This window comes from Schistocerca serialis, chromosome 2 (assembly GCF_023864345.2).
Source record: "Schistocerca serialis cubense isolate TAMUIC-IGC-003099 chromosome 2, iqSchSeri2.2, whole genome shotgun sequence".
NCBI classification, from domain to species: Eukaryota; Metazoa; Arthropoda; class Insecta; order Orthoptera; family Acrididae; genus Schistocerca; species Schistocerca serialis.
This window is the reverse complement of record NC_064639.1, coordinates 414,464,791-414,490,467: the sequence shown is the minus strand read 5'-3', so window position 1 is coordinate 414,490,467 and position 25,677 is coordinate 414,464,791. Positions and strand designations below refer to the sequence as shown.

Sequence of the window (25,677 nt, the reverse complement as noted above, 5' to 3'; positions counted from 1 at the left end):
TTTGTTCCAAAGTCTATATCGTAATACTATTGTCACTTCTATTTGAGTCTGTTTTTAAACAATCTGATTGTAAATTTATGATGACAGGTTCAAGGCTTATATCCATCATCACTTCCCTGTCAAATTCTTATTTCTAAAGCTTTTCAGCATGCCGTACGAACAGTGCGCGTGCTGCATGTGGAATATTGTCTATTGCTTCATCAAGTAGAATGTTGTCTATTGCCTCATTGTCTGTTGTCTCATGCACAAGCGATTCACTGTATGTTGTCTTGATTCCCCCACCCCCCCGCCCTCCCTCCCATATAGCTTTAAAACCCTTTGCCCAAATTAATTCTATGTGGCTACAATGACATAGTGACACGGGGGTAAACGCAAAACTGTGTGAGCCCATTCACAAGCATGGAAGTCAAGTTTGTATGTTCTGTCACTTGACTTGTATAAATTAACGAGCTGCAGGAGATCATCACAAGTCTGGTTTATACAGTGCTTAATATTTTTAAGCTGGGGAAACATATCCACTTTTCCGTTGTTTGTACTTGATATTTTCTCTGTAACAGTTGAATTATAATTGGCACTGACCAACTTCGAAGCAAGGTATGACAAGATTTGTGAATCACGTCACGAAAATGACAGCGTTCATTTCCAAATGGTAATCACTGCTGTTTTTCTTACATGTAAGTACAAGTTTATTCTCAGAAACAGAAATAGGAGAAGAGTCAGCATGCAGAATAATTATCTGAGAACCTATTCCTATGAGAACATTAAAACTGCCAGTACCAGCACTCATTTTCCAGCAGGTCGTCTTCAAATGATTCTAATTGACCCATGTTTCATCACTGCTGAACTACCTCCTTCTCTTGTATCCTGAATCTTTATGTGAGATGTAGTTCGTGCTGTACCTATGTTCTTTGAACTAAAAACTCTCTTCTTAACTTATCTGTAACCAACATGTTTTAAAATTCTTTACATTGATGAACCTGCATAACTGTAACACATTTTTGTGGTATCAGACAGTCATCACTCACATGAAGCACTTTAAAACATTATCATTAAAACCATCCATTTTTGTTACAGGTTAATACGATTTCGATGCTTTCCAGACGACACGAAACCAAGTGTTTCTATGGTTCCTACAGCTCTGACACTTTCGTTTAAAATTCTTTTTACAACTCTTATGCCGACACCACATGGTTCTACAGTCCGTTCTTGTGTTTTCAAAGGTCAACAGTAGGAGACCTGCTTTCAAATTCACATTTGAAAAAGTTATAAATGCGGCAAATAATCTGCCTCACCTGCTTGTGAAGCACTTCACATTTATTGCTGTCACCTGACCTTTTTTTTTTTTTTAAAAAAAAAAAATCACACATAGACATTTACAGATGCACATTCATAGTTATACTGCTGCAAGGAAAAAAGAAGAAAAAAAAAATGACAGTTGAATGAATAATTCGGTTGTCGCAAAGTACGGCAACAGTGCAGCATGTAGGAACGAGATTCTCACTCTCTAGCTGTAACTCTCAGCTAGCCACCTAGAAAGAGAATGAATATTATTGGCTGCCAGTGGCTAGTGGAGGGGGATGCATAGAACGGCTGAAAATGGGGCCGCCTTCTTACATGACGCGAACTTTAGTCAAGTCCACACCATGTCGTGTTGCATCACTTCTGCAAGTTCACAGGGGCCCTACATGATATTAGGCAGGTGTACCAGTTTCTTTGGCTCTTCAGTGTATAACTATTTGTGGATTGTTTGCTACTATAACCTTAGTATATGGTTTTGAAAATTGTGAGACCAACGGTCCTTGCAAATTAAATTTTTTTCTGATAATAACAAAGTCAGAGAAATATTTCATGTGTAGTTTGTGAGAAAGTAATTTTTCAGCACTGTAAAATATAACAGCCATTGAATATGCATGCGGTTTGACATTGTTACTAATTTTTGCAAAGTGGAGGAACTGTTAGATGTTCTCCCCTTGTCCTCAGAATCTTTCATGATGGCATGACTGAATAAAAATTCTCTTCAGTTTCAGTACACAACACGGGTAAACACATACTAGGGCATGCAGGGGGGAGGGGAGGGGGGAGGCCCAGGGTAAGCGGTGGCTTTCCTCACCAAGAAAAAGCAAGGAATGATGCTCCACATTTATAGGAGGGTGGAATGGCAGTTTTAAAGATTGAGTCTGGTACCTTTTACTTTGAATCATGGTGTCCCATATTGGGCCATACCATATATTATAAGATCTAAATTCTGGACTTTGTTTCACACATGTAAGAAGGACACTTTGCCCATTAGAGCAGTCAGTAATTTTAACTCCTGAAGATGGTTGAAAATATAGTCAGTAGCCTGAGAATTTAAACTCAATTGATATGATTGAAAACCAAGAGTTTTATTATTTGTGTAGCATGTCTGCCAGGGATAACATGACAGTTGTAATTAAGAAAACACCATAGTTGTTTCTGACTGTTGCCGTCAGTGACCTAAACCCTAGTTCTAGATATGACCACCTACCAGAAAAATTAACCTTCCAAAAGATGTAGACTATACTTACAGTATAGTAATATACAATACAAAAGTAATAAAAATATGCATTTTTGAGCATAACATGTTGTCATAGGAGCAACGACGCATATGACATAATCTGTTACCAAAAAATCATCCATAAAGTAAGTTATAATGCACCTAGTATATCTACAGATATGACTTGTTCCTACATCAAAATCACAAGTGCCATTAATGTATCCAATGTATGAAACTTCCGTTTTAGATACTTTAAAATGGCCTAAGGCCAAAATTGTACAATCATATAAGAAATAAAGAAAATGGCAGCCGAAGGCTTCAAGAAATTATTCAAAAAGTTCATCACAGCTGTGGACCCTATCGCATTGAAAATATACTTACAGTAGTAACATCCTGTCTTTGATTCTGTCAGGATTCCTACTCAATTGTACATCTGCCCCTATTCTATTCTCAGAGTATAATTAGGACATCAATGACATGACTATAAAATTATTATAACAAATACAAGGGGCATTCAATAAGTAGTGCAATACTTTTTTTCTGAAAGCAGTGTGGTTTTATTCAAGATTACAGGACGCCATATTATTCCCCACTCTTTTAGCTACAAAACCCTATTTTTCAACATAATCTCTTTACTGGTCAATGTTGGAGCCAAGATCATGCTGCATCAGTAACCTCCCCACCATCCAACTACTGCTTGCCTCAGAGTGCATCCCTCATAAGGCCTAACACATGGAAATTGGAGATCAGGGCTGTAGGGTAGATGAGGACCAATGAAGTTTTGTGAGCTCCTTTCAGGTGGACAGACTTACATGAGGTCTTGCATTTTTATGGAGAAAGAAAAGTTCGTTAGCATTTTTGTGGCCACAAACACGCTGAAGTCATTTCTTCTGTTTGCAAGTTGATCGTTGCACCTTGAGGATGGGCATCAAACAGAATAACCCCTTCAGAGTCCCAGAAGACTGTCATTATGACTTTACCGGGTGGGAGAGCGGCTTTGAACTTTTTCTTTGTAAGAGAGGTGGTATAATGCCAGTCCATGGATTACCGTTTTTGTTTCCGGGTCAAAGTGATGAACACGTTTCATCACCTATGATGATGTTTGACAAAAAATTGTCACAATCAGCTTTGTAATGCATGACCAATTCTGCACAGATGGTCCTTCATTGCTCTTAATGGTCTTCTGTTAGATGGTGAGAAGGAACCAAGTGGGCACACACCTTTGAGTATCCCAACTGGTGGACAAGTGTGTCAGCACTACCTACAGAGACGTCCAGTGGAACAAGAAGGTGTTTGATTGTGCTCTGTCAATCACCTTGAATGAGAAGTCACAGCTGCGTGCAGCCGGAGGGCATGTGGGCGATTGGAAGGGTTTGTGCGACCTTGTTGTGATGGTGACAGACGCCTTACTCTGTGACTCACCATGCTTTTGTTCACTGCCAGGTCTCTGTTGATGGTCACGTAGTCTGCTGCCACCTGTTGGAACTACATTAAATTATAGAGGCTGAAGTCAGAATATTCCATCATGTTGCACAGCAAATTCCACATTCTTCAACCGAAATTTGCTGGGGAAAAAATCTGTCACATTATTTATTGAATGCACCTTGAACATTTGACTTACACGTGTTAACTTTTGTTTGATTGATTACTATTGTGCAAATACAGCGTTTTCCCTTAGAAGTCATGTGGAACACTGGGGGCTAGGGGGGGGGGGGGGGGGGGGGGGGGATGGCACTAACTCAATTGTTGCTTGCACAGGGTTCAGAAGAGACAAACTGTGTACTATGAAGCTGAGTATAACCCTGACGCATGCACCAAAAATGCACAAAAGGAAATTCCTTTAATCTGAGGTACTGTAATTGTCTTCAGCACTATGTGTGGTAATTTCAGAATGAAGGCTGTTTCTAGTTAATACATGAAGCATTTTAAATATTTTATGTTGGAATCATGACAGAATTATTACCCTTTCATTAATTTGAAAAGTGTATCAATATGATGTATTCACATTTTTGTGACTGTGTGAACATATACTGCCCACAACAACACAGCCATATCTTACAGATGGAAACAGAGTTACATTCCCAAACTTGTTCATATCCTACCACTGTCACTGTTGTTGATATTAATCTGTATTGTACTATGGTCTGTTTGTAACAACAACATTAAATAACACAAGTTTTCAATTGTAGTGGGATGCAGGAAACTGCTGATAAGTAGAGTTCTGTTATACAAGCATGTTTTGCTCTTTTAAATACACCCATGTATGCCTGTGCTCATTCACATGTGCTAATGAAATATGAAGATGGGCTGTGAAACACTGTATAATGTACTGTTTTGTAATAGAAGTTTCTTAAATTGTAAGTTCATTGTGCTATTACTGTGTTAGTTATTACTTTACAGTCTTATTTTTTATGACAAGGTTTCTCAAATTGTGTTCATAGAACACTGGTGTTTGGCAGGAAGTGAACAAGTGCTTCACAAAAAACTATTAACAACATGGCATTTTCTCCCTCCCAACATTTTTGGTAATACTATTACTGTTATTATTATTATTATTATTATTTATTGTTATCTAAAATTTTATTAACCTTCAAAATAAAAAAGATGTTCCGTCAAAGTTACAGGGTTGTCAAAGTGTTCCATCAGAAGAAAAGTTTGGGAACCCCTGCTCTGTGGAGTGTGTATTATGCCATTCCTCTAGTACACACAGAAAGTGGCTTTCTATTCACTTGACGTGTTTTTCATTCTTCTTTTCCCAGGAAGAGAAACAGTCAAAGGAGGAGCTGAATAGAAACCTGATGAAAATTAAGACTGCTTCTAAACAGCTGAATTGCAGTTACATTGAATTAAGAAAACAGTCAACATCTTTCCAAGCAGTACTGCGTGAACAGATTGTTGTGGCAACCGCAACACTACACACTATAATTGATCGACTGGCACAGTCACAAGCAGTAGAGAGTGTGGGCATTCTGCATGACATGAATGAAATGAACCAGGTAAAATACCTTTAGGGATCCAAAAGTATTTAATACAATTGTTTCATTTGGTGTATGTCATTTTAATCTCCACTTCTATTAACAACAGCTAGTTTATAATTGCATAATATGAGTCATAATGTGAGATTAAGACTTCAACTGTTAGCCATGAACCAACTGTAGGTCTGTTCAGCTATCTTCTGAACTGTGTCTGCTGAGGTTAAGTTTGGGCCCTTGATGAGTATGCTTATTTTATCACCCACTTTCTGTTGTCTCCAGATCTTTTCCATGCATACTACATTATATCATGACTCTTAAACTAAGTATCTGCAAAAATTCAATTCTGTTTTGTGCAAAATATCCATGCAACTTCCCCATTCATTCCGTCTGAGATATACTATTTTTCCTTGTCTTCCTTTTCTACTTTTGAATTCTTTTCCCTGCACAATTAAATTTTCATCTCCTCTAACAATCTGAATAATTGATTTTGTGTCATTAAGTCTTTCAATTCTTTCTCCTGAGCTATTTGGCATATATATATGTCTTCTGTGGTGGGAGCTGGCTTTGGCTATAATAGTGTGTTCACTATGCAGCTCATGGTAGTTCAGCCACATTATTACTTTCTTATTCATTATTAGCTCTACTTCTGCATTATCCGAGCTATTCGCTGTTAGATTAGATAGATTCGCCCCATTAGATATTATTCACTTGTGCCAGTGCTTTTTCTTAGCCCCGAAACACTTCTGGAACTAGGTCTTTGGAATAACTTTTATCTCTCTCAGCTAAGCATTTTTTAATCTCACCAGTGCTTGTAAAGCAATGGCCCTAAAATGTTTTTATTATTTTTTTCCGATCAGGCCAAAGGTGAATATGGTGATTGGGCTATCATTAAAACAATTTGGCCAAAAATTCAAGAAAAAACAATGAAGTGTGAGCAGGTGCAATGTCTGGGTGCAAAGCTGTGAATTGTTTCACCACAAATCAGTATGTTCTTTTTTGATTAAAATGAGTTTTTTGTCCAGCCCATGAAGGCCCAAGGGATGTATTCCTGATGCTGTGTTATCCTATGCCTTGCAGCAACATGCTGCGTGGTATAGAGGGGCATGTGATCAGCACTGTACTCTGTCTGCCATTTTGCAGAGACTTTCCAGTTCAGGTAGCTGCTGCTACTCATTCAAGTAGTTCCTCAATTGGTGTTGCAAGGCTAAATGCACCCTGTAAGTCAAGTAGCTCTTCAGTTGGCATCACGACTCTCAGTGGACCCTGCACCAGTCCTCCCACCTAGGAGAAATTTTTGTCAGTAGCAGGAGTTGAACCTGCGTCCTCCACATGGCAGCTTTCTATTCTGACTACTGAGCTATGCAGGCAGACTCATTATTATTATTATTATTATTATTATTATTTCTTTCCTTTCTCAGACGTTATGTCTGGTTAAAAATGGAAAGTGACGTGGAGCTTGATCAAGCGTGACTTCCATTTAACTGTACGGTATTTGTTAAATTGCATTTAGGAACTTTTGGGTAATTGAACATGTATCAATAATTACAGATTTCTGTAGTTGTATATATACGTTTGTATGTAGCTGTATTGTGTTGATGTAGTGGTGGATATTGTGTGGTATGACTCCTGTAGTTGATAGTATAATTGGTATAATGTCAACTTTATCCAGATGCCATATGTCCTTGTCTTCCTCAGCCAGCTGGATGTATTTTTCAATTTTTTCTCCTGTTTTCTTCTGTATATTTGTTGTATTGGGTATGGATATTTCGATTAGTTGTGTTAATTTCTTCTTTTTATTGGTGAGTATGATGTCAGGTTTGTTATGTGGTGTTGTTTTATCTGTTATAATGGTTCTGTTCCAGTATAATTTGTATTCATCATTCTCCAGTACATTTTGTGGTGCATACTTGTATGTGGGAATGTGTTGTTTTATTAGTTTATGTTGTATGGCAAGTTGTTGATCTATTATTTTTGCTACATTGTCATGTCTTCTGGTGTATTCTGTATTTGCTAGTATTGTACATCTGCTTGTGATGTGATCTACTGTTTCTATTTGTTGTTTGCAAAGTCTGCATTTATCTGTTGTGGTATTGGGATCTTTAATAACATGCTTGCTGTAATATCTGGTGTTTATTGTTTGATCCTGTATTGCAATCATGACTCCTTCCGTCTCACTGTATATATTGCCTTTTCTTAGCCATGTGTTGGATGCGTCTTGATCGATGTGTGGCTGTGTTAGATGATATGGGTGCTTGCCATGTAGTGTTTTCTTTTTCCAATTTACTTTCTTTGTATCTGTTGATGCTATGTGATCTAAAGGGTTGTATAAAGAATTTTCTTAAATTGTCTACCTGTCCATAATGTAGGTTTTTTATGTCGATAAATCCCCTTCCTCCTTCCTTTCTGCTTAATATGAATTTTTCTGTTGCTGAATGTATGTGATGTATTCTATATTTGTGGCAGTGTGATCGTGTAAGTGTATTGAGTGCTTCTAGTTCTGTGTTACTCCATTTCACTACTCCAAATGAATAGGTCAATATTGGTATAGCATGAGTATTTATAGCTTTTGTCTTGTTTCTTGCTGTCAATTCTGCTTTCAGTATTTTTGCTAGTCTTTGTCTATATTTTTCTTTTAGGTCTTCTTTAATATTTGTATTATCTATTCCTATTTTTTGCCTGTATCCTAGATATTTATAGGCATCTGTTTTTTCCATCGCTTCTATGCAGTCGCTGTGGTTATCCAATAAGTAATCTTCTTGTTTAGTGTGTTTTCCCTTGACTATGCTATTTTTCTTACACTTGTCTGTTCCGAAAGCCATATTTATATCATTGCTGAATACTTCTGTTATCTTTAGTAATTGGTTGAGTTGTTGATTTGTTGCTGCCAGTAGTTTTAGATCATCCATGTATAACAAATGTGTGATTTTGTGTTGGTATGTTCCAGTAATATTGTATCCATAATTTTAGCATGTTGGATAGTGGGTTCAGAGCAAGGCAGAACCAGAAAGGACTTAATGAGTCTCCTTGGTATATTCCACGCTTAATCTGTATTGGCTGTGATGTGATATTATTTGAATTTGTTTGGATATTAAGTGTGGTTTTCCAATTTTTCATTACTATGTTTAGGAACTGTATCAAAATAGGATCTACTTTGTATATTTCCAATATCTGTAGTAACCATGAGTGGGGTACACTATCAAAAGCTTTTTGGTAATCAATGTATGCGTAGTGTAGCGACCTTTGTTTAATTTTAGCTTGATATGTCAACTCTGCATCTATTATCAGTTGCTCTTTACATCCTCATGCTCCTTTGCAGCAGCCTTTTTGTTCTTCATTTATAATTTTATTCTGTGTTGTATGTGTCATTAATTTCTGTGTAATGACTGAAGTTAATGTTTTGTATATTGTTGGTAGGCATGTTATGGAGCGATATTTAGCCGGTTTTGCTGTGTCTGCTTGATCTTTAGGTTTCAGATAAGTTATTCCATGTGTAAGTTCAAATGGTTCAAAAGGCTCTGAGCACTATGGGACTTAACTGTTGTGGTCATCAGTCCCCTAGAACTTAGAACTACTTAAACCTAACTAACCTAAGGACATCACACACATCCATGCCCGAGGCAGGATTCGAACCTGCGACCGTAGCGGTCACGCGGCTCCAGGCTGTAGCGCCTAGAACCGCACGGCCACTCCGGCCAGCCCATGTGTAAGTGTATCAGGGAATGTGTATAGGTCTGCAATGTAACTGTTAAATAATTTAGTTAGATGTGAATGTGTTGAGGTGAACTTCTTTAGTCAGAAATTTGCTATTTTATCCTTTCCAGGGCCTTTCCAGTTGTGCGTAGAATTAATTGCTCGGGTGACTTCATGTTGCAGAATTATCATTTTGTTATGTTGTACCGGGTTTGACCATATGTTGCTCCAGAAGTGTTCCATCTCTGTTATGTTTGGTGGATTGTCTATTTTAATATATGTGTTATCTATTGTCTGATAAAATTTCTTTTGTTTTGTGTTGAATGTTTGGTTTTGTTTCCTTATTATTATTGTTATTATTGTTACTACTACTATGAACAGACGTTGAACTTGTAAGTAGTACTTTTTGTTAGTTGTTCAACCTTGTGGCAAGCACACTTGGAACATTATGCTGTTAAAATCAAAGAAAACAGTGAGCATAACTTCACATTTGACTCTTCTTGTCAAGCTTTTTTTGTTCTTTGTGATGCAGTATACATCTTCTGGGGAAATGGAGCCTCAGTTTCAATACCTTACCTGTAAACCTGTGTTTCATCACTATTATGACACATTTCAATGATTCTGCATTGTTGAAGTCTTCACATAGTGAGTGCTGAGCAACTATGCATTCACTGCTGTTTTCTGTTCAGAATTTTTGAACACATTTTGCTGTCACAAGTTTCATACCCACATCACCAGAGAAAATTCCTTGTGACTTCTCTGATTTTGATTCATTGATTGATCTTAATCATTTCTTTCATTTTTTCCTCATTTTTATCAGTTGATGAAGTGCTGGGGCATACAGGATGCTTGTCATCTTAAACATCTTCATAGCGTACACCACATTGCAAACGAGGGCCTACCAGGATTAATGGCTGCAGTGTGTGATACCTGGGATGTTAACCTACATAACTGTATAAGTGGTTTCAAGAAGTTGATCCCACTGCTGGGGACCTTTCCTTGTAAGTGATCTATGTTATAGGAGAAAAAGCTGGAATAAAATTTACTGAGTTCATAAAGCTTCTTGGAACTTTGGATCTCAAATGAATGTTTTGTTGATGTTATGTTCACTAACAGACCTGCACTACGAACTTGAAAAAGCAGTAATGTATGGCAAACACAAACAATATATGTTACTTTCGAAACGGGAAACTAAACAGAATATGATATGAGAAGTTTTTATACGTGCAAAACGCACTGATATGTCAAAGCAGTCAACTTCATAAGAGATACATTACATTATGATTGTACACTGTCAACTGAGTACTTAGAACACACTGGTCAACAAAGGGCAAAAATGTGGTAATATTGCTGCTGAAACTTGTAGAATGCACAACTGTAACTTGAAGTCATTTACCACAAAATATGTTAAGCATAAAACTCATTAACTTTTTGAAAAGTCTCAAGAATCTATCTTTATTCGTATAGATGTACACTGAAATTAAGGGGAATGATTATTTGGATGAGGATACTATTGCCAAAATTGTATAAAAATCAAATGTAGATTACGACTGATAATAAAGTGTGAATACATTTTTCAGTACTTTTGTTTGAAAATGCACAGGATATCATGCCATACAGAAACAAGTTATGATACATTCAACACACAGTGCATATGTTAATTGTATCATAAATTAAGTTTCTGTGTGGAGTAGTATATTGTGCATGTGTATCATGTAATATGTCAGGATTTAGATTTGCGAAGACAATTTATCTGACAAAAATAATCTCACACCTAACAAAGGAAATACTGGTAGTTGGTTTATATATGTAAATAAACATGTAAAATACACAGTTTTTTCACTGAGCTGGTTTTCTGACATCCTCAACAGTAGCATGCAAAAGGTAAAAAGAGCAAAAATTCTGGAGCACAAAAAAAGCTCATCTTCTACCTGAGGTGGTTAATTATAATGGATTGAAATGAAATTCTTGCTGTGTGTGAACTGTTGGATCAGTCTTGAAACTTTTCTGTAATGCAAACGTGAAAATTTATTGTCGCTTCTCGTTCCACAGATACTGTAAAGTAAAATTTCTTTCACATTTCCCAGTATTTATAGGACATGAGGCATTATTAATTATAAAGTTTTGTGACTTTGTTACATTTAAGTTCCCATTATGATGCAGCAGCTCACACGGTAAGCATGTTATTTAATCCCCATAGTACGTCAAGTCCTTGCACATCTATATAAAAATTTATTACAGATGAATCCTGCTTTTCATTGTCATCCTCACTTACATTACAAAAATTATACCTCTTCCATAGTTTATTGTTGTCTTTTCTATGATTTCTTACAAAATCACCTAGCCATCATTAGTCTACATAATCGCCACCCAAATGACATTTGTGCAGCTGTGATTTGCATCCGCATTCCTGATAGTGCAAATGCCATGTTTATGAGGTGGGTGATAAGGCTACACCATCGGTCTTATGGCTCAGAAAATGGCTTGACGGCTCTAAGCAGAAATACAAGCAGAGGAGACTTAGGGGATACAGTTGCATCCCATAATTTTATTGAACAAGTTTTGAAACCTTTGCAGTTGTGACAGAATGAAATTGTCTTATGATACCTGATAATCAGTGACACTTTGCCATCATATGTCTAATTAAACAAAATAATAACAGTTTTAGAGTTTTGCGAAAAATACCTCAATTAGGAACACCCACAAAACAATAATTCTGATAAATGCCTGACGTATGCTACACCACAGAGAAGGAGACAGATGTCACTCCATGCTGCCAGTGGTCACTGGCAAATTAAATACTAAATCACAAACGTTAAGGAATAGAGGTCCTTCAAGGAGAGCAAGAGGATGGGAATTGGATCCCTCCTTAAATATAGATATCTCGGTTTAGAAGTTCAAAATTCAGTATTTTCTCAATTGTACACCTGCTACATTCACTACCATTGCTACTACTGTGATTGATAAGTGGAAGAAATGATACCACCATCCCTTCCCATACACCTGTTCCTTGTAATGTAACACTGGTCACAAGAAAATTATGCAGACTCAGAAATAAAAGTTCCTTAGTCAAAGCAAATTACACAGAGAGCCAGGAAATGAGCAGGACAATAAGTTTACACTGTGTTTAAATGTTTATTTTAGCAGTTGTTTTAATCAGAGTTGTGATAAAATTGTGCACAAATTATGTGTTATAAGCCTTAAAATTTGTGATGTTGACTACCTGTGTACTGAGTTTTGACAACCAGTTACAGAAATGTACCAAATAGAATGTATGTGTACTGTAATCACTTTGGGCAAATTATTACAATGGACGCACGTTAGTTCTTTTTTGTGTATTTGTAGACCAATGGAAAGCAATTTCTGGTGTTTTGTGAACTTAATTTCAGCTGTCATACATTCTCCCTCCTCCCCCCTGTGGACCCGAGGGTAGAATAGGCCAGAGGTACTCCTGCCTGTCGTAATAGGTGACTAAAAGGAGTCTCACACCTTTCGGCCTTTATGTGATGGTCCCCTGTCGGGTTCGACCTCCATCTTCCTAAATTTTCCCAAAGAGCGAGCCGATTGTGGAAGGGCGCCTTACACAGTGCATCGCGTATTGAGATCTTTAGCCCACTGTCTCATCGTGGCATTGCAGTCCTGCTCATCCTCCATCTCTTGAGCGAGGACACCTTCCTGGGTGCACTGTCCTCCACCCACTGTGCTGTGTCATTTTCTGCACCAGCGATGACCGTGAAATTTTTTGCACCTCATATCCAGCACGGTAGCGAATCCATTGTGGTGGGGCCGTCATGTACCCTGTTGGTTGTATCCCCCTGACTACACAGGGATCACCTGTCACCTTGGGGCATCGGACTCCCAGCAATGGCCATCCTGCCAGGTGGTCTTTGCTGCGGCTGGGTGGCGCCCGTCGGGAGGGCCCCTAATCAGGGTGGGTGGCATCAGGGCAGATGACGTGCAATAAAATGTACCACGTCAGGACAGAACACACTTTATTGTCTATAATAAATCATACAATCACCGTTGATCTTTATTTTACAGTTGCCATTGCTGACTTTCGCCCATAAAAAGAGGTACTCATCAGCATTTAACTTCTTCTTCCTTCTCGTAGTCAAAACAAATGGCATGCTTGGAGCAAGAGTACCATAAGGCTGTTTAGCCAACAGTCCTGTAGTCTCAGCAATACTCCATGTCTTCCAAGCCAAAATGTTAGCATCTGGAAATGCTTCAAGGCCACCATAATCTGCTTGATTGCCCCATACAACAGCAAGTGTCAGCCAGGTACTACCTCCAAACACTGCTTGTACATCACAGGTTAAGTTCAGATGGAGTCCACGAAAAACATTTGGACACTTGCTGTTGTTTGGGGCAATCAAGCAGATTATGGTGGCCTTGAAACATTTCCAGATGCTAACATTTTGACTTGGAAGACATGGAGTATTGCTGAGACTACAGGACTGTTGGCTAAACAGCCTTATGGTACTCTTGTTCCAAGCATGCCATTTGTTTTGACTACGAGAAGGAATAAGAAGTTAAATGCTGATAAGTACCTCTTTTTATGGGCGAAAGTCGGCAATGGCAATTGTAAAATAAAGATCAACGGTGATTGTATGATTTATTATAGACAATAAAGTGTGTTCTGTCCTTTCCTTATCTCTTTTCCTTATCTCCCTTCCTTTTTTTTATTAAAAAATGCATTCACTTTTTGTTTTGGGGGCCGTGCCGCTCTTGGTTGCTCGCTAGGCGGGTGACCTTGAACGGGACTTAGCCGCTGGACGAGGCTAAGTCCCATTCTAAGTCTCAGTACAACGCAAGGAAGTATGATTCTAAATCGTTTCCCTCATTCCATTCACTGGCCACACCGTGGGAGGAATGCCAGGCTAAGGATGGCAACGAACCTTATTCACCCCAGTACCTCATATGTACGAGAGCTGATGGGGCTCCTTTGTCTCAATGAAGCCTCAGTTTTCTGTAGAGCATTTAGAGGACAAGTTTGGGGAGGTGGAGGGCTTGTCCAAAATGAGGTCAGGGTCAGTCGATAAAAACGGCATCCTCTGCCCAGTCACGGGCATTACTCACATGTGACAAGTTGGGGAATGTTTCCGTTACCATCACACCTCATAAGAGCTTAAATATGTTCCAGGTTATTATATTCCACGGGGACCATCTTTTGCAGTCTGACGACAAGCTGCGTGCCAACTTAGAGCGACGAGGAGTTCATTTCATTCGGTGCGTCCATCAGGGTCTGAGGGATAATCAGGTGCCACCGGTACCTTCATCTTGGCTTTCGAGGGTGACACATTACCCGAGAAGGTCAAGGTGATGGTCTACCACTATGATGTCAAGCCATATATCCCTCCCCCAATGCGGTGGAGTCTGGAGTATTGGGATGGGATGGATGTCCACAATCTCGACATGTGATGCTGGAAGTTCAGCCATATGTCTTCCCGCTGTGCTTCCAGCATCACATGTCGAGATTGTGGACGTCTATCCCATCCCAATACTCCATGTGCCCCACCTCCCATCTGTGTCATCATTCCCCTTGCTCACCAGACTGCAGGATTTTACGGTGAGAAAGGAAAATCATGGAATATGAGAGCCTGGACTGACTGACTGACTTATTGACTGACTGACCTACACTGAGGCCAAGAGGAAGTTTGAGTGCCTACATCCTGTGGCTATTGTGCTGCCACTACGAGAACAGTTGTAGCCCCATCAGTTCCGCGAGTTCCATTCGGCTCTCAGAGCCGGAAGACTACACCTACCCCTTGATGGTGGGGGGCACTTCCCTTCTTGTTGCTCGTGCACCACCTACCTTGGGAGTACTGTCGCCCCAACCATCAGGGACATCAGTCCCCACTTCTCAGCCAAAGAAATGTAAGTCTACTTTGGCTCCTCTCGCTAGGAAGGTGTCCTTTGGGTCACTCCCTTCCGAGGTTTCTGCTATTGGGAAAATGACACCTGCCAGTGGCTGAAGTGCCCAATAGCAGCTGGTCGTAGGGCTTCATGATCATCCTCAGTCCCAGAGACTGAATCAGTGAAACTCTCCCAGCCAGAGAAACCCACAGATCAGAGAGAGAAATCCAGAAAAGAAATATGACCCGCAAGACCAAGGGAATTGTGGTGGCACCCACACCACTGCTGCCTACAAGCTCTGCATCTGAGGATGAGGTGAAGATTCTGGCATCCACCGAGGACCTAGATCTCACCAGACCCTCAAACCCAATGGATATAGCCTGTTCTGGATATAAGTCAGTGGCAGCAGGTTACCCTGAGATGTAGACTACCTCATTGAGTGTTTCTTCCTCCAGTGGAATTGCGGCGGTTTTTGCCACCATCTGGCTGAGCTACGGCAACTGTTAAGCTTTACACCTGTTTTCTGCATTGCCCTCCAGGAAACCTGGTTCTCGCCAGTGCAGACCCTTGCCCTTCGTGACTTCAGGAGATATTACAAGAACCGTAGCGAACATAATAGTGTGTCAGGTGGTCAGGTGGAGTTGCGTTTATGTCCTGAACTCAGTATGTAGTGAACCTGTGCCCCTTCCATTTCCTCTTGAAGCTGTGGCTGTCAGGATATGGACAACGCAGGAAATAACTGTCTGCAGCGTATATCTCCCTCCAGATGGTGTGGTACCCCTGAATGTATTGGCTGCGCTGATTGATCAACTCCCTAAACCTTTCCTACTTTTGGGAGACTTTAATGCCCATAACCCCTTGTGGGGTAGCACCATGCTTACTGGCTGTGGCAGAGATGTCGAAAATTTACTGTCCCAATTCAACCTCTCCCTCTTAAATACTGGGGCCACCACACATTTTAGTGTGGCTCATGGTAGTTACTCGACCATTGATTTATCAATTTGCAGCCCAGGACTTCTTCCATCTATCCACTGGAGAGCACATGACGACGACCTGTGTGGTAGTGACCACTTCCGCATCTTCCTGTCACTCCCCTGGCGTCATGCTTACGGACGCCTACAAAGATGAAGTGTTTGTTGTCCTTCTGTCGTTCTTCTGGTTCTTCCTTTCTCCTGTTATTGTGCCATACGTCTCCTTTGTTTTCTTCGTTCCCTTGGGTAATTGTTCTTCTGGGAACAAGGGACCGATGACATGGCAGTTTGGTCCCTTTTCACCCCTTTTAAACCAACCAACCAAACATACAAACAACCCTCCCTTCTCTCTCTCTCTCTCTCTCTCTCTCTCTCTGTGTGTGTGTGTGTGTGTGTGTGTGTGTGTGTGTGTGTGTGTGTGACATTTTATTCTAAGCGTAATACTATCCACTACTGTATAACATTTTTTGCAACCAGGCATTAAAACTTCGTGGTGAAACAATTTCAAAGCTTCAAGAGGCTGTTAGTGACCTAGAGCAGCAGTTGCAAGAGACACGAAAGCGTTTAGCATCTACTCAAGAAGAATTGCAAACAGTGGCATCCTCCCTGGACAAAAAGATTGTGGAAGTGCAGTCACTTGAGACAGAAAATTCTCAACAGAAGGAAGAAATAGCACAGATGAGAAGCCGCCTAACAGAATTTGAAAAGGAAGCTGCAGGTGAGCTATAATAAATAAATAATTGCTGTATCAATTCGTAAACGAATTGTTGTTCTGCTATTATTAAAGTAGATGTTGAACAGTGTGTAGAGAGAGAAACAAGAGCTCAAACATTTTATGCCAGTTTTTGGACTTAGATTTAATCTGAGAAATCTATTAAAACAAGTCCTTATAGCTATAACAGACTATATCCTGTGCTGAATAATCTGTATTAATATACAAAGCGGAAACGCTGTTAACAAAGATCTTGAGACATTCTTCACCTGTTTATTTCAGAGTTTTACACAATACTCTAATAAACATTTGGATGGGCATAGGATATAAAAACAACAATTAATAGGTTTTCCATTAAAACAGACTATGAGAAAGAAAATGCTGTGCTATGAAAAGTGTGGTTTCGTTTTCTTTCCCACATTTGCTCTTAACTATGTTAGCAGGGCATTTAAACCATTAGACAAATGGTTTCTCTCATATACATTAATATATTACTTCGCCATGTACACTGTCCAGTCACATTAATGTGACTACCCTTAAAAAACCTGAATAATCACCTTTTGCAATGTGGACTGCCGCGGGATGTCCAGGAAGAGTGTCAGTGAAGTTTAGGAAGGTACCAATCAGGATGTGGAGCCATGCTGACTCCAGTGTCATTGCCAGCTGTGCTGGTTTCCTCGGTTGAGGATCCATGGTGTGAACAGCCCAGTCGAGGTGGTCCCACAGGTTCCCGGTTAGGTTTTAAATAGAGTTTGGTGGCCCGGTACCAGGCGTGAGTCATGCTTCGGTAGCTCAGATGGTAGAGCACTTGCCCGCGAAAGGCAAAGGTCCCGTGTTCGAGTCTCGGTCGGGCACACAGTTTTAATCTGCCAGGAAGTTTCATATCAGCGCACACTCCGCTGCAGAGTGAAAATCTCATTCTGGAAACATCCCCCAGGCTGTGGCTAAGCCATGTCTCCGCAATATCCTTTCTTTCAGGAGTGTTAGTTCTGCAAGGTTCGCAGGAGAGCTTCTGTAAAGTTTGGAAGGTAGGAGACGAGATACTGGCACAAGTAAAGCTGTGAGTACTGGGCGTGAGTCGTGCTTTGGTAGCTCAGATGGTAGAGCACTTGCCCGCGAAAGGCAAAGGTCCCGTGTTCTAGTCTCGGTCAGGCACACAGTTTTAATCTGCCAGGAAGTTTCAAGTTATAAGCTGTCACTTAATGCTCAGCCCTTTTTTAGCCATACCTCTTGAGGCACTGATCACACCACCCTTCTACAATTGTAAAGGACATTGGCCTTGTCACAACTAGGCTATGGGTGCCAGACACATTGTCTGGGACCACAATTGGCTTTTCAGATGTTAAATCCAATTCATCATTATATGGTAATGTTGACCACTTGTACCTCTCACGTGAGCACTGTTGACAGTATTCTGGCGGAAACTGGGATCCTACAGGGTTATTACAAATGATTGAAGCGATTTCACAGCTCTACAATAACTTTATTATTTGAGATATTTTCACAATGCTTTGCACACACATACAAAAACTCAAAAAGTTTTTTTAGGCATTCACAAATGTTTGATATGTGCCCATTTAGTGATTCGGCAGACATCAAGCCGATAATCAAGTTCCTCCCACACTCGGCGCAGCATGTCCCTATCAATGAGTTCGAAAGCATCGTTGATGCGAGCTCGCAGTTCTGGCACGTTTCTTGGTAGAGGAGGTTTAAACACTGAATCTTTCACATAACCCCACAGAAAGAAATCGCATGGGGTTAAGTCGGGAGAGCGTGGAGGCCATGACATGAATTGCTGATCGTGATCTCCACCATGACCGATCCATCGCTTTTCCAATCTCCTGTTTAAGAAATGCCAAACATCATGATGGAAGTGCGGTGGAGCACCATCCTGTTGAAAGATGAAGTCGGCGCTGTCGGTCTCCAGTTGTGGCATGAGCCAATTTTCCAGCATGTCCAGATACACGTGTCCTGTAACGTTTTTTTCGCAGAAGAAAAAGGGGCCGTAAACTTTAAACCGTGAGATTGCACAAAACACTTAACTTTTGGTGAATTGCGAATTTGCTGCACAAATGCGTGAGGATTCTCTACCGCTCAGATTCGCACATTGTGTCTGTTCACTTCACCTTTAAGAAAAAATGTTGCTTCATCACTGAAAACAAGTTTCGCACTGAACGCATCTATTTCCATGAGCTGCAACCGCGCCGAAAATTCAAAGCGTTTGACTTTGTCATCGGGTGTCAGGGCTTGTAGCTATTGTAAACGGTAAGGCTTCTGCTTTACCCTTTTCCGTAAGATTTTCCAAACCGTCGGCTGTGGTACGTGTAGCTCCCTGCTTGCTTTATTCATCGACTTCCGCGGGCTACGCGTGAAACTTGCCCGCACGCGTTCAACCGTTTCTTCGCTCACTGCAGGCCGACCCGTTGATTTCCCCTTACAGAGGCATCCAGAAGCTTTAAACTGCGCATGCCATTGCCGAATGGAGTTAGCAGTTGGTTGATCTTTGTTGAACTTCGTCCTGAAGTGTCGTTGCACTGTTATGACCGACTGATGTGAGTGCATTTCAAGCACGACATACGCTTTCTCGGCTCCTGTCGCCATTTTGTCTCACTGCGCTCTCGAGCGCTCTGGCGGCAGAAACCTGAAGTGCGGCTTCAGCCGAACAAAACTTTATGAGTTTTTCTACGTATCTGTAGTGTGTCGTGACCATATGTCAATGAATGGAGCTACAGTGAATTTATGAAATCGCTTCAATCATTTGTAATAGCCCTGTATATCTGTGGTTTCAGTGTAACCAACTCATCCTGAAATACACAATTGCCATCTACCAGTTCTCTAGACATTCAAATTACGAAATTATTTTTCCCATTGTTGGTGTGTCAACCCACTGAAGACTGACTTAGGTTGGCATTCCAAATTTGAATATGTTTGGAAACTCTTCATAGTGACCCTCTCCTCACTTGAATGTATTTGTGGAGTGACCGCATATGTTCCTCTCTGATGTACAAACAGACCACAGGCCCAGTTAGACCTGCCTATTCGAAGGACTTAAAATCTTTGTTGCCCCTGTTATTAAGGAACATAGCTTTCCCTCAATCCTCCGTCAGTGTCAAGGTGCTGAAATCATATATATTGACAGGTCTAAATATGCAGAAAAGATTAACTATGCTTTCACACTTGCTAGAAGCTATGAACAACACTCCCACTACTTTGGTGTTGATTGCAGAACTGGTAGCTGTTCTATAGCCCTCTGCCTCAGCAGTGTGAAAATTTGCAACCGATTTTTTTTTTGTACATAGTGTCTCCATGAGTCATATACTCACTATTGACCATTTCTACATTCATCATGTAGTCACGTCCATAACCCCGAGCCTTTCTTTATTATGATCTCAGTTGTACTACAGTCTCAGTTATTTTCCATATCAGTATGTGATAGAAGTAGAGTTCTTTCTTCACCTGTGCCAGTCAGCTTCTGATACCTTGCTTGCTTCGGCCATCATTCGTAATCTTAAGAAATGTTAACATGGTCTGTAGTAGACTGTAATGCAGTGTTTATGTAATCATGTGATAGCTAATTTAGACTAAGTGTCATTATCAAGCACATGTGTAACATCTGTATTTCATGTCCTCTGGAGGCTGTCGATCCCCACAAATATGGGATTCATGATCTTGCTTCCCAGGTAAAATAATTCTTGTACTTCTTCAACTCCTTTGTGACTCGTAATTTTTATGTTAAGCAAGCCATAATTCTCCATTGTACTACTCTTAAACATATTTGAATTAGGTTTGTTTACCCTTAAATCACATTCTGTGCTAAGTACACCATTTGTTGCTTTCAAAGTGTCTTCTAAGACTATTGCAATTCAGATATGTAGAAGTTCTGTAAGGTGTAAACTATTGTTTTCCTGTTGTAGTGGATGTTGCTCGCAGTGAGGTCACAAGCAACAGCACGATCAGCAAAACTGAAGAACAAGCACGTCTTAAGGATCTTGAAGATACATTTGAAGAACGCTACACAAAGGTATGTAATAGAATCTGCTTTGTGATTTCTTTTAAAATGTTATTTTCATTTCTACCTTCATCTCTATATTGCTTACATCCAAGTAGTGGTTTCTTGCATATGATTTCTGTGACTGTTCCCTCCAGCTTATTACCTAGTAATTTATAAAACATTTTCCTTGTTCTACTTGGTACTTTATAAAGCATCATTTTCCTTATTCGCTCAAATCTGTAAACGACTATTAAAAAAGTATTGTAAAACCGAGAGGCAGCTCTCATAATGCAGAAGATCCTAAAAGCTTGCCCATACAGATTTGTGCTTAATTCCTTGACTCATCTTATGGAACGCTAGTAGATAATGTCGCAGTTTCAAATAAGATGTGATATCTTTGTGTAAGCAGTCCATTGTGGTTGCATTTTATCTAGAAAACATATTGTTTCTATATAGTGATGTGTGTTTCCATCCAGAAATATGAATGGGAAAAACTTACTGTAAGTATGGGTCCTTTCACTATCACTGCAGTATACAATGTGTCAGGCTTACCGTTCAGTAGTAGCATGTCATAGGAAATGAATGTGTGAATGACAAAATGAGTACACAGTGACATCTTGTTAGAGTGAACCAAGAAACTGAGGGTTTTATACTTGATGTAAGAGACTTAAATAATTCCAGTGAGAAACTATGTGAAGTAGGCCCACATTGTAAGAGATCCTTCTGTTGAATGTAGCTAAAATATGAATTGCAGTGTGTAGTCTTCTGCATTAGGTTGAGAATACACAGAAGAGATATTATTACTTGAAATTATTGCAAAAATGATCTAGTATGTATTCTAAACCTATACCAAGAAGACACTAAAACTTATTTACAAATAAAATATGCTATTATTATCTGTATATAAAGTAAATAGCTGCATGTCAGGAAAATTATTGCTAGTTACTGCTGTAGCCGAATGGTCAATCTGTAGGGAAAGTGGGAGAGATTAAATTTCATGTAAGTAGAACAGTAAGAGACATGTACTGTATAGAAAACATCCATCTGTTCTGATGATGTGCAGTTAATTGTCCACAGTAGATTAGACAGTTTTTAAGCTGTAAAAAGTAAGTGTAACTTATGGTGGCTAGTGTGATAAAACTGGCAGCAACGTACCCTATTATCCCACCATATCAGATACTCCGACTACAACAAAAAATTATTATTATGATGATGAAAATAATAATAATAAAGAATATTGTAGGTGGAATTGCAGAACACTCGAGAACAAACAGAAATTGTAGAAGACTGATCAATATATTTAATATGTTCCAATTAAAACTCATATCCACATGTGTTCACAAACTACCAAGAAAAGTCAAAATTTGGATATCTTTAAATCCAAATCTAGGATCATGTAGCTGTATTCGAAAGGAATATCTATCTCAAGGTTAAAATAAAGATTTCTACCATCTAAAACAAAAAAGAAAACATAGAAAGTAATCAGGTACAACTCCAGTAGACCCAATTTGACAATAGAAAATGTACAAAAATTTAGTGAACTACAACTAAAAAAGGTCATTGGTGTGAACACAAGGCACAAATTACTAAAGCAGCAAAGAGAACATTAGGATTGGCCAAGAATAAAAAGACAACTTAGTGGATCGAGGAATGTGAAGGAGTATTAGAACTAAGAACTCAAAAGTAGAGGAAATGTAGATGTTCAAAAAAAGAACACCACACAGAAATCAGTAAAAATTGTCCAGGAAATCAAAAGAACCTTTGAAAAATCTCACCTGATAGAAATGCAAGCAAATAGGATCAAATAACAAAGAAAATTGTGAAATATTAGCAAAAATTTGAAATACTAGCAAAATATTTTGACAGGCTCTTAAACTGTCCAGTTTCTATAGCTGAATTAGAATTTCCAGCAATACCAGTGTGGGTTCTAGTAAAAATAATTATTTATCTAGCACCACACAAGGGGTACTACCCGTGAATACACACACATGTATTTTTTAATATCAGTTGCAGTGGAGGCTGTAAACAGATGAACAAAAGACTAAGTACTTCACTGAGTATCCATAATTTTTATAGATTTTACATTTCACTGTATCCGTTACAGCCACATGTTATTCCCTCCCCAGTGATAAAATTGAGGTGTTTCTCTGGGAAGTGCACTGTACATCCAGAACATGTAGTTTGTTGGGTTGCCGGATGACGTGCCGTAGTTTTGGTGACTGGAACTGGTTGTTTACATGGAGCTGCCATGGATTCTTCAGCATGAAGGGTGGCTTGAGTCTGTTAATGGAGATTTTTTTGTGACCATGAGGTATTTCAGTAACAGAGAATTTATAGTGTGAATGTATCAGATATGGTCCATCATAGATAGGTTGCAGAGATTTCTTCCATGCCTCATGTCTTATGAATACATGTGAAAAAATCATGGGTTCTGGATGTATGAAGGCAGACATAGTGTAATGTCAATCATCGAATGAGGCCGTTTGATGTGGCAGGTTGAATGTCACACTCCAGTGGAGTAGGATTAAAGAAATCAGCTGGAAGTCTAGTTGTCATGCTACAAGTCATTTTGGGAGTGGTGGTGTTATGTTCTGGAATCACGAGCATTGAGACCCATTAAAATTGTTGGTAAGTTGTCAGCTCAGTCATGTGAAATTCCGTGACCCTTAATGCTGTCTTGATGTTGCAATGCAACCGTTGAACACTGGATGGTAACCAGCAGTTTTGATGTGGTGTATGCTGTGGGTCTTTGTAAGGGGAATGACCAGTTGACACTCAACTTCCATCCTGTGTCAATGGTGACTATTTATGGGACTCCAGACTGTGTGATGTATGATAATAAGAGAATACTGGCAACACTTTATGCAGAGATGCCCCTCAGTGGAACTGCCTCCGGCCAACAGGTAGACTTGTCAGTCATTGTTAAGGGATAGATGAAGTCATGAGAGAAAGTTAATGGTCCCATTAAATCAACACAGATATGACAGGAAGTGACTGTCAGATTCATTGAAAGCTCCACAAGCACTGGTCATATGTTTTGAAATTTTTGCTCGTTCGCAGCAAACACGTTTTTGCCCACACCTTTACATATTATTTCTGTGAAGGCTAAATAAAGTCCTTTTGAATCAAGTCCACTGTGTCTTCCATCCCAGAGTGAGCCAAGTCATGTTGTGCGTGGAAGACTTGCTGTCAGTAAGCTGAAGAAAGGTATGGCCGGAGCTTATCTGTAGCATAGCTGTGATCTATCAGGTAACAATATTGTTGCAGTTGCTAAGGAACAGGAGTCTAAATTCTTCACTTCGGCCATTTTTGAATCATTGATTTGTGCCTTAGCAATATCTTCATATGAATTGCTGGCTGGCAACATGATGTCTGCAACTCTGGAACATGTATCAGCAGCAGTGTTCTCTCCTCCAGTATCTTATCAAACATATGTGATGAACTGACTGAGAAATTCCAGATGGCACACTTGCCTGTGTGTTTTTTCAAGGCACTGTTTATAGGCAAATGTCAATGGCTTGTAATCTGTGAATATTTTTGAATTCTCTGTCTTTCAAATGAGAACGAAAGTGTTTGACTGCCAGATATGCTGCCAACAATTTAAATTTGTAGGGAAAATAGTTGCATTGTGTGTCAGCAAGAGACCTTGAGAAAATCACAGATGTTTCAGATGTTCCTTCTTGCAATTGGTGCAGAGAAACTCCTGTAACATATTCCTAAGCATCAGCCATCAAAATTAAAGTAATATCTGCTGTGAGATTACCAGGCTGAGTTTCATTAGGCATTTCTTCTTTTCATTTCTGAGCAGTTTATGTCTCAGTCCGTATAACAGGATGATTACCCTTCCTCTTGGTGTTCTTGATCAAGTTAAACAAAGGTTATTGGATTTATACAGTATGTTGTAGCATATACATGTAGAAATTCACCAGTTCTAAAATATGGCATAGTTTTGCTGCTGTTGTAGGAAGCCCTTCCCTTTAATGTTGAAATTACTTGATGTGATACACAGTAAGCCAAGAATGGTATCTCTGTTCAAAAATGCATTTCCGTACACTAATGTTAAGATGGAATTTGTCCAGCTGTTGCAGATGCGTTGTATGTTTTTCATCTGATGCTGAAGCAACGAGAATATCATCTAACTAGTAACAAACAGAAGGCAAATCATTCAAAATCATTGGAATGCTTGTGCTGCACTCTGTAGGCCAAATGGCATCTTCAGAAAGTCCAAATAATTTGATAACAGCTGTTTGAGACATGTCTTCTGGTGTAACATGAATGTGGTGATATGCTCAGATAAGGTCAGTTTTAAGAGAATATCTTTCAGTTGGTGAATTGGCAGTGGAAATCTTGTAAACATAGTACCGGATAGTGGTAATTAGGTTTCTTCATGAGAATGTTAGAATCTCTCTTTAGCAAGTCTCGAAATTTATGCTGTAAGTCAATCAAAAACCCTAAACTGTCAGTAGGAACATTTGGAGAGCCTGTACTAATGATTAAAGTTTCTTAGTCAAGTAATTTTTTGACTTAACATCAAGCAACAGACCATAATGACTCAACAAATCGACACCAGTAATTGGCTGGGAAACATTTGCAAGAAAAAATGGTCATGGAAATGTGCACTGAAGGCCTATTTCAAGGTTCTGTAGTTTTTACCATATCTGCGTATTATAGAAGCATTTACGGCATAAAGTTGCTTTTTCATAATACTTTTGTGGTCTAATATTTTTGCCAGCACTATGGAAATGTTTGCCCAGAATCAACCAAATATTGAAGGTATGTTTTGCAAATCATTATGAACAAGTGAAGAGATGATTCAGCCTTCTCAATCTGTGATGCTACAGCTCCTTACTCTGAGCCTTGCCAAGTGGTTAGCATAGTAGTTTTCTGCCTGACCATTAGTTGGCTGTTGAGAAATAAACGAACATGGCAGTCTGCACTTTTGTCGCATTGTTTTTGAATGTATAATG

General features: G+C 39.5%; 1 protein-coding gene across 1 annotated transcript in view; it reads left to right on the top strand.

The window, feature by feature from the left end:
- LOC126457258 (GRIP and coiled-coil domain-containing protein 2) overlaps positions 1-25,677 on the top strand; it is a 188,905-nt gene that overhangs the window by 15,840 nt on the left and 147,388 nt on the right. Inside the window, exons 2-4 of the mRNA XM_050093423.1 lie at positions 5,275-5,511; positions 16,485-16,725; positions 20,634-20,740. Of these exons, the coding sequence (XP_049949380.1) occupies positions 5,275-5,511; positions 16,485-16,725; positions 20,634-20,740 (585 nt within the window). The remainder of the gene's footprint in view (positions 1-5,274; positions 5,512-16,484; positions 16,726-20,633; positions 20,741-25,677) is intronic.